Here is a 9,541-nt window from a genome sequence, read left to right as displayed (position 1 = left end):
AGATACTCAACCTCACTAGCAATAGAAGAAATACGTAACAATAAGATACTATTTTTTACATGCAGGTTGACAAACATTTTAAAGATTGACAATAGCTAGTAATGGCAATAATGAAGAAGATGGATATTTTTATACAATGTTGGTGGGAGAGGAAATTGTTACCACATTTTTGGAGGCAACTTGGCAGAATTTATCAAAATAATTACTGAAATTTAAAATGGTCATACACTATTAGCCATGAGTCCTAATGGCAGGAATTTATGCCAAAAAAATTTAGCACCAGTAACAAAATAGAAGAAATGTGTGTTCATTGGTTATAAATGTGACATCTAAAAATGAATTATGTAACTTTATGGGTACTGTAAGCCAAAAATAAAATTCTAAGCACCCCGAACCACCTAAATGGGCCCCTCCTCTCGACCAAGGGCATTCTAAAGTAAACTTGAAACACTAGTTCAGGCCATGATGAGAATGGGTGGTCAGACATGCCTCCTTAAACCTTCCTCCCTTTGGAATTCAGGCACAGCTGACCAGCATTAACATTAAAACAGTCTTATACCTTAAGACAGACAGCACAGATTCTTGGTAGCAATAAGATAACAATATGCAGACCAAGATAGCAGGCCCTGGAAGAAACCAAAGTATTTTGCTCCAAAATATATTGCTTTGACATATTTTGAAATGGCCCTGCAAAGCTGTCTCTTTAAGTCTGATAAGAAACAGGTTCTGTTCTCTCTGAAGCCTGCTACCTGAAGACTTCATCTGCATAATAAGAACCTCAGTCTCCACAACCCATCTGAACCCAGACACTCCCTTTTACTAATTCCAGGGCTTTAGATAAACTCTCGGCCAATTGCTAATCAGAAAATCTTTGAATTCACCTTTGACACGGAAGCCCTTCTTCGTCCCCACCCTCCTCAATGCCTCCACCCTCAACCACCTCCCTGCTTTGAGTTGTCCCGCCTTTCCAGATCAAACCAAGGCACATCTTACATGTACTGGTTGATGTCTTATGTCTCCCTAAAATGTATAAAAACAAGCTGTAGCCCGACCACCTTGGGCATATTTCATCAGGATCTCCTGGGGCTGTGTCACAGGCCGTGGTCACTCACATTTGGTTCAGAATAAATCTCTTCAATTATTCTACAGTTTGACTCTTTCTGTTGACAGTATTGACATGGAAAGATTTTACAAATCAAGTTGCAGACAATTCACATAATGCCTTCTTTTTTGTAAAACAAAAGTTATATGTGTGAATATGAATGAATATATATATATATGTATATTCTAAGCATAAAATATGTTTAACTAGCCTGGGCACGGTGGCTTACACCTATAATCCCAGCTACTCAGGAGGCTGAGACAGGAGAATTGCTTGAACCCAGGAGGCGGAGATTGTAATGAGCCGAGATCATGCCACTGCACTCCAGCCTGGGTTACCGAGTGAGACTCCATCTCAAAAAAAAAAAAAAAAAAAAAAAAAAATACATATATATATATATGTTTAACTAACAATGTTGACTGCTACAGAATGGAATTGGCTGACAGGACTTTTCATGTTTTACTTTATACACTTCTATACTGGCTGAAATTTTACAGTGAATGTGGATTTTCATAATTAAAAATATTAAAAACAAAAATGTTTTCCAAAATTGATTGTAACTTGGATTTACACCTATGATGTCAGTTTTGGGAATGAGGCCCTTCAGACAGGAATCAGGTCTGCTCACCTTGTTTTGTAGGGATCCTGAACAAACACACACCGAAACTGGCAAAGCAGGCAGACACAAAGGGCATTGGCAGAATGTCTCCCGCTCCTCCTCCAAGCCTCAGGGCTGTGTAATGGCAAGTGCAAATTCAAAATAAGTGGCTTATTTCTCTCTGCTGAAAATAAGGGAAGAAACTTCTCCCTCTTCCCTTTCCTTACACATTTACCTCAAAAAATATATGAGTTCTTTCTCTGTCTCTTTGAACTATAAATAAAACTTTTTAAATGTTAACTAATCCTCTGAACAGCATTACAACCCAGGAATGTCTTTCTTAAGGACCTGGGAAATATCTCTTTGAAATCATCAAGGAAGATAGCACCTGTGTGTCCCAGTCCTGGTGGGAGGGAGGAACCTCTTGCTCCTAAACTACCTCCTGTTATAAAGATATGTAAAGTTTATTTTTCCTTCTGACAAAGCAAATTAGAACAGATGATTCACCCCAATTACCAAATGAGCTGAGGACAAACTGTGTGTGACAAGTGGGGTTGTCAAGTCCTTTTACTTGAGGTCTAGTTGTTGTTTATCTTGAGAAAATGTATGCAATTAATTTTGTTAATGTCTTTATACAAGGGTGAAATTTCTTTCTGTCTTTGCAATCTTTTCAGAAAATTGCCTGTGATGAGCATTATATTCTGGTTTAATGCTTATTCAATAATAAAATGGTTTTATTTATTTTCTACCTTTGTGGGGCAGTTTTCTGGGCTGGGAATAGATTTTGTTTTTAATTCTATTTCCCAACAGCTACAGAGTGTCAGACCGCCTTGTACACCTTCAGAAGCCAAGGCCACCCCCGGCTACATCCTGGAGAAACTCTCTGGAGCTACTGGGAGAGTAAATGGAGGCCACAGGCAGATGCAGGCTGTGGAGGCCACAGATATATTAAAGAATAAAAATCACGTCATAGACTAGAGAGGTCTGTGACACTTTGACATGCTCCCCCAATCCCCAGACTTTCTGGGACTGGACCACTGGCCATCTTTAAGGCTCTGTTTTCTAAGGAGTTTACAGCAGAAACTACCTCCCACTTGGTCTTGGAACTAGAATGAGTGTAGAAGTGGGAGCAAGTACAGGACAGCTAAGGCAAAGTGTGCAAGCAGATGAACTTTGCCCTCATACCCCTTTCCCTCTATCTGAACCCGTTACCATTTCCTGATGTTCACTGCCCCTCAGGGGGTCCTCCTAGTGCCTGCAGGCTTCTTCCTCCTTTCTAAGGGGCTGGACTGCTTTATTTAGTGGGAATACCCCAACCCAAATCCAAGCTAAAATTTACATTTTCAAGAAGGACTTTTGCTAAACTGCACATATTTTCACTTTATTTAGTAAATACTTACTGAGCATATCTGGTATGTGAAACACTAATGTAGGTTTCTGGGAGAAAGGGTAGGAGATCCCCAAGTTAATATCAACCAATCTTCTGCACTGAAAGGGATTTGCTATTTCTTGGGGGAAGATGTTACAGGCAGTCAAGCACGAGCAGGGCAGGAGAGGGCTATCCCCCACCCACTAGGAATGTCAGGTGATGGTTCGGCATTTGTCACATTGCCTCTCTAAAAGTGATAAATTGGCAGCCAGGGAGAGGCCATTATCCTGAGGGTTCACACCTGTTGCACTAAAGTGTTAATTGAATGCAGATGCCAGGAAGAAGCAACTTTTTGGGCATGCACATTAAGAGACAAAATGGCGGAGTATGACCTTCCAGGGGCACTCCACCGGAAAAGGGAAGAAAGCCTCAGCTGGGCATGGGTACAACTTCCTAAACACACTGTGTGTGCTCACTTCCCAAGGGTAAGGGGGGCACTGCATGTGCAGGCAGCACACCCTAAGGGAAGAATCACAGGAAAGGGGCCAGCCTATAAAGTCCTAGGATCACGGTTAAACACTGCACTTTACCTCGGTGCCCGCTTGGGTATCTTCCAAGCATACTTTCCTTTCTTTGCTGTTCTAAAGCCTTTTTAAATAAACTTCCACCCCTGCTCTGAAACTTCCCATGGTCTCTTTTTCCATCTTATGCCCCTCAGTCAAATTCTTTCTTCTGAGGAGACAAGAATTGAGGTTACTGCAGACCCATATGGATTCACCTCTGTTAGCTCAGATGCCTTCCACTGCTAACATATTTGGTGCTGTGAGACTCAAATATTTGCCACCCCTAACAAAGACAGACAAACAAACACATCAACCCCACAAAGCCTGAAAAGGTCTATAAGAAGGAAGTGTTTGCTGTGGGCTGAGAATGGAACTGCTAGGCTAAGGGTTCACCAGTGGAAACTTGGACGTATGTTGCTGGTTTTAAATCCAAACTTAGAAGCTTTTGGTCAGTGGTTTGAAAGACTTCTGAGAGAGTCTATGAGTTCCCAAATGTTTTAGGTGAAACATTTCTGGTAGAGAGAGCATGGGTTCTGAGGCCATCTCAGGGTCTTACACAGGGAATCACAGAGGTCTAGCTTCTTCCTCTCCACTAATCTGATCCTAGAGACTCATAGAAATCTCCATAGAAGACTGAACCTCATAGCCTAACTGCTTTGCCAGATGTACAGTAACAGTGGGCTTCCTCTAGAGGCACAAGGTGTCCTCACAAGCCCTACTAGCCAAACAGTTTAAATCTTGGGGCTTGGGGTCCACTCAAAGAAGCAGAGTCTTTGGCACATGCAAGACGTCCTCGGTTTCTACAGCTCCCATTCCTGGCCTGCAAATCCCCAACAACGCTCCGTTTACCTGAGCTCACCTTTCATCATCTGTTCTCATGGGATCTGGTTTTCCACTTTGGGAGGATTGTCCTTCTGCTTAGACTTAAAAATGTTATATGAAATTTCAAGCTTGTAAGAACTGAGAGACTGAATATAAAAGTGGACAACAGCCAGATCATATATAACAACAGAACTCTGACTCAGAAACTCCGAAGGGACCCTCAAGGGAAGCCAAACCACAACCAAACCTCTGAAGCACTTGGCCCAGAATGGCCAAGACTTGTTCGTGATTGCCCACTTTCCTGTTTTCTGAAGCCCCCCTCCTTCCACTCTTCTTTCAAACTCAAGACCAATCACAGAAGGCCAAATATGCTTCCCAAACCAATCCCCTAAGATGTCCTGCTTCTAGTTTATCAGGGAACCTGCCCCAATAGTCACATAAGTTCTTTTCTATTTTCCCTAAGCATCAGCTGGTTTGAGAAATAAAGGGACAGAGTACAAAAGAGAGAAATTTTAAAGCTGGGTGTCCGAGGGAGACATCACATGTCAGTAGGTTCTGTGATGCCCCACAAGCTGCAAAAACCAGCAAGTTTTTATTAGGGACTTTCAAAAAGGGAGGGAGTGTACGAATAGGTGTAGGTCACAGAGGTCACGTACTTTACAAGGTAATAGAAAATCACAAGGCAAATGGAGGCAGGGTGAGATCACAGGACCACGGGACTGGGGTGAAATTAAAATTGCTGATGAAGTTTCAGGCACCATTGTCATTGATAACATCTTATCAGGAGACAGGGTTTTGAGAGCAACTGGTCTGACCAAAACTTATTAGGTGGGAATTTCCACTTCCTCATAAGCCTGGGAGCACTATGGGAGACTGGGGTCTATTTCACCCCTATAGTCTATAGACCATAAAAGACGGACATGCCCAGGGGAGCCGTCTATAGGCCTATACCCCCAGGCGCATATTCTCTTTCCCAGGGACGTTCCTTGCTGAGAAAAAGAACTCAGCGATATTTCTCCCATTTGCTTTTGAAAGGAGGGAAATATGGCTCTGTTCTGCCTGGCTCACCGGCAGTCAGAGTTTAAGGTTATCTCTCTTATTCCCTGAACATTGCTGTTATCCTGTTCTTTTTTCAAGGTGCCAAGATTTCATATTTGTTCAAACACACATGCTCTACAGTTTGTGCAGTTAATGCAATTATCACAGGGTCCTGAGGTGACATACATCTTCCTCAGCTGACAGGATTAAGAGATTAAAGACAGGCATAGGAAATCACAAGGGTATTGATTGGGGAAGTGATAAGTGTCCATGAAATCTTCACAATCCATGTTCTTCTGCTGTGGCTTCAGCCGGTCCCTCCATTTGGGGTCCCTGACTTCCCACAACACTAGTTAGCTCACCTCCAGCTTCCCCATGCCAAAATCCTCTAGTCAGGGGATACCCGGGCCTTTCCCTTTTTTTCTACTATGAAGCTTTCCACTCCCCTGCCTGCCTTTGACTGCCAAATGCAAGTGATGGTGGCTGACTCCCCTGATATAGCTAGTACTGAATAAGTGGCATCTGTGCTCATTTGAGTGGTCTTCATTTATGTCCACAGAACTCTGGAGCAGTTCCTTAGGTATGCATGTGTCCTTCTGACCAGTTCCATGCAGAGCATAGGGGTTAATTTAACAAAGTGGATGCTGCAGCACAGCACTGGTGGCCAAGCAAGACAAGAAATTAAACCTCGGAGATTCTGACGACATTGCAAAGCTGGTTTGCACTGAGCTGAACCATAGGCCCAGAGTGGGGCCAGATAAGCATCCCAGACAGTGTTTGGGCACCAAGAATTCAGACTAGGAGTGCAGTTAAAAACAGATTCTTGGCTGGGCATGGTGGCTCCTGCCTGTAATCCCAGCACCTTGGGAGGCCGATGTGGGCAGATCACGAGGTCAGGAGATCAAGACCATCCTGGCTAACACAGTGAAACCCCATCTCTACTAAAAATACAAAAATTAGCAGGCGTGGTGGCACGCGCCTGTGGTCCCAGCTACTCAGGAGGCTGAGGCAGGAGAATCACTTGAACCCAGGAGGCAGAGGTTGCAGTGAGCTGAGATTGCACCACTGCACTCCATCCTGGGTGACAGAGTGAGATTCTGTCTCAAAACAAAAACAAAAACAAAAACAAAACAGATTCTTACCAGGTGTATGGAGCCAGAAAAGGGGAGAAGCTATGCCTTGTGGAGAGATAATGAACTTTGCAGTCAAGCTGCTTTTTGGTCACAAGAATCTAAGAGCTTCTCAAGATAGCTCAATAGAAAGGGATTTGATTTACAGGTACAAGCAAAACACATCAAATCCAGGAATAGGAATCAAAACTCTACCAGCTCTCGGCCTAGGAAGTCATGAGAGAAGAGGGTTCTTTGTGTTGTAAGTGGGCTGTCATCTGTCTTTTCTATGTTTTTCTCTATATATCAACTCCATTTTCTCTGAGGGGCAGACTGGTTTCCTCTAATTATTCATCAGCTTGTACCTGGTACCCAAAGTGGCCACTCCAGCCACCAAGCCTATTTCTGCTTCCAGGGGAAGCATCGCCCTTGTGTGGAATAATCTCTGTGTTTTTTGCTTCAATTTCTCAAAAAAGTGGTATCTGTTTGCACAGCTCCTCTGGTCCAGCCAAGCCACACAGGTCATAGGTTACTGGCCAGTCTCTTAGGTGTGCAAGTTTCCCTGCAGGTGATGGGTTATGCCTTCAGTCAGATTATCCATCCATGGATCAATCATTAGTGGCTAGGGGAACAGGGCCATGTCTTACATAAGGACATGAGCATATTGGATATTATGAACATGTTCTATTACAGAAAGCAATATTATTAAATAACACAGATGACATACACCCATCACAATCATTGCAAATGCCCACTCCGAAAAAAAAAATGAATTACAGGATATGATAGTGGATTAGAGAATAATGAAGGTTATTTCTAAAAAGATCCTGCAGAGTATGGAAAGAAAGAGGGTCCACGCAGAAAAGTTCAGGAAGGACTTCGTGTCAAGATGATAGAACAGTTGTGTTCGGGATCCATAAAGAAATTGGGCCAAACATGTTAGGACTTCAGGAGGAAATAGGCTGCATGGCCCTTCAATTCTTACAATATTCAGTGTGGATGGGGCTTAGAGATCATCAAGTCCAGCCCTGTTGCACTTCAGCTGAGAGTACTGAGAGTCAGAATGGCTGGTGACACAGCTGCGGTCACAGATTAAAGTTAAAACCAAGGCCAGAGTTCAAGTCTCGGTCTCCACAGTCAGTCTTTCCACTATAGACCATTCAGAATTCCTTAGCTAGCTCACTCTTTCACTAAGGCAGCTCCTCTCTTTCTAACCCTGGAGCTTTACAGAATAGATACATGGTGGAGAAGAGCAAGCCCTTCCTTGGTGGTCTTTGTTGGAAGACAATCTGCTTCTCAGCACTGCCCTCATCCTCTTTTCTAAAACTCCTCGAACCCTGACCCACACATCCCTGAGGACTCCCTGCACTGTGTCGTTCCTCAGAGTATATATAAAGGGGTTGAGGAATGGAGTCACCACACTGCTCAGAACCAAAGGGATCTTGTTGATCTCCAGATATTCTTTCTGAGAGGGAGTCACATAGATAAACACAGTGATGCCACTAGAAATGATGACTATGGTCAGGTGGGAAGCTCAGGTATTAAAGGCCTTCTTCCTTCCACTTGCAGAAGGAATGCGCACTATTGTCAAGATGATGTATGTATAGGAATAGGCCACGAGGACTATGCAGCAGAGGATGACCATGGAAGAAAGCATAAAATCCATCAGCTCGATGGCAGTGGTGTCTGCACAGGCCAGGGCCAGCAAGGGTCCACTGTCACAGAAGAGGTGGTTAATGATATTGGAGCCACAGAAGGGCAGCTGGAGATGAGGATGGTTGGAAAGAGCACAGACAGGAAGCCTCCCACCCAAGAGGACACAACGGTCCCAATGCAAACAGGAGGTCTCATGATGGTGGTGTAACGCAGGGGGTAGCAGATGGCGGCATAGCGGTCATAGGACATGACCGTCAGCAGGAGGAACTCAACTGTGCCCAAGAAAAAGTAGAAATAGCACTGGGTGATACATCCGGCAAAGGAGATGGTTTTATCCCTAGATCCTAAGTTGGCCAACACTTTTGGAGAGATGACTAAGGAAAGAGGATGTCCAGGATAGAGAGGTTGCACGAGAAGAAGTACATGGGGTTGTGGAGGCGGGAGCAGGACAGCACGGTGGAGATGATGAGCAGGTTCCCCAGAAGAGTCAGCAGGAACGTGGGCAGCAGGAGCACCAGGAGCAGCAGCTCCGCCTCCCTGCTCAGGGAAAACCCCAGCAGAACAAACTCAGTCACCGCTGCAGTCCAGTTACCCATGGGCCTGGTGGGCCTGGCTCAATTCTTCTAACAGAACAAAGGGATATAACACTTAAGAGAGTGTTCAGTGGCTGAAACCCCATGGCTGCTCACTAGAAAAATATGAACATAGAACATGATGACTGCCAGCTAGACACGTAATCCAAGTTTAGCTTGGCTTTCAATTATTTGCCTATCAAAATGGACAAGGTTTTTGAAAATAATAATGTACATTGTTAGCAAGGGTGGGTGTCCTGAGACCTACACTGTCATATAGTTCATATTAACTTTCTAAAAGATAATTTAGTGATGTGTATCAAAAACCTTAAAATTAAGCAAATTCTTGGATTCAGAAATTGTACTTCCATCCTGAGGAAGAAGTCATGGATATGTTAAAAAGATTTTGCCACAAGAATATTCACCACAGAATGTTTTACAATAATGGAAATTTGGCAACATCTTTAATATCCAGAAATGGGGGATGAAAGAAACAAATTATGGTACCTTTAAGAAATAACACATTATGTAGCCATTAAAAATTATATTTTACAGTAACATATAAATGACAAAACATTCAAAATGTATTATTAAATTTTAAAGCATTATTTTAAGCATTATTTAAGTATTTATTATTATTAGGTTTTAAAAGTGTTTTTAAAGCAAGTTATAAACTTGTAATGACATTGTGATGCCATTTTGGGGGAGAGAT

General features: G+C 43.2%; 1 protein-coding gene across 1 annotated transcript; it reads right to left on the bottom strand.

Moving 5' to 3' along the window:
* Positions 1-7,811: 7,811 nt before the first annotated feature.
* LOC100596278 (olfactory receptor 6J1) lies at positions 7,812-8,853 on the bottom strand. The gene is given in 3 exon segments (XM_012498055.2): positions 7,812-8,368; positions 8,371-8,634; positions 8,637-8,853. Coding segments are annotated over 3 exon segments (1,038 nt in total).
* Between the last annotated feature and the right edge of the window lie 688 nt (positions 8,854-9,541).

The sequence above is a fragment of the Nomascus leucogenys genome, chromosome 22a (assembly GCF_006542625.1).
Source record: "Nomascus leucogenys isolate Asia chromosome 22a, Asia_NLE_v1, whole genome shotgun sequence".
Taxonomy (NCBI): Eukaryota; Metazoa; Chordata; class Mammalia; order Primates; family Hylobatidae; genus Nomascus; species Nomascus leucogenys.
This window is presented reverse-complemented; position numbering and strand designations above follow the sequence as displayed.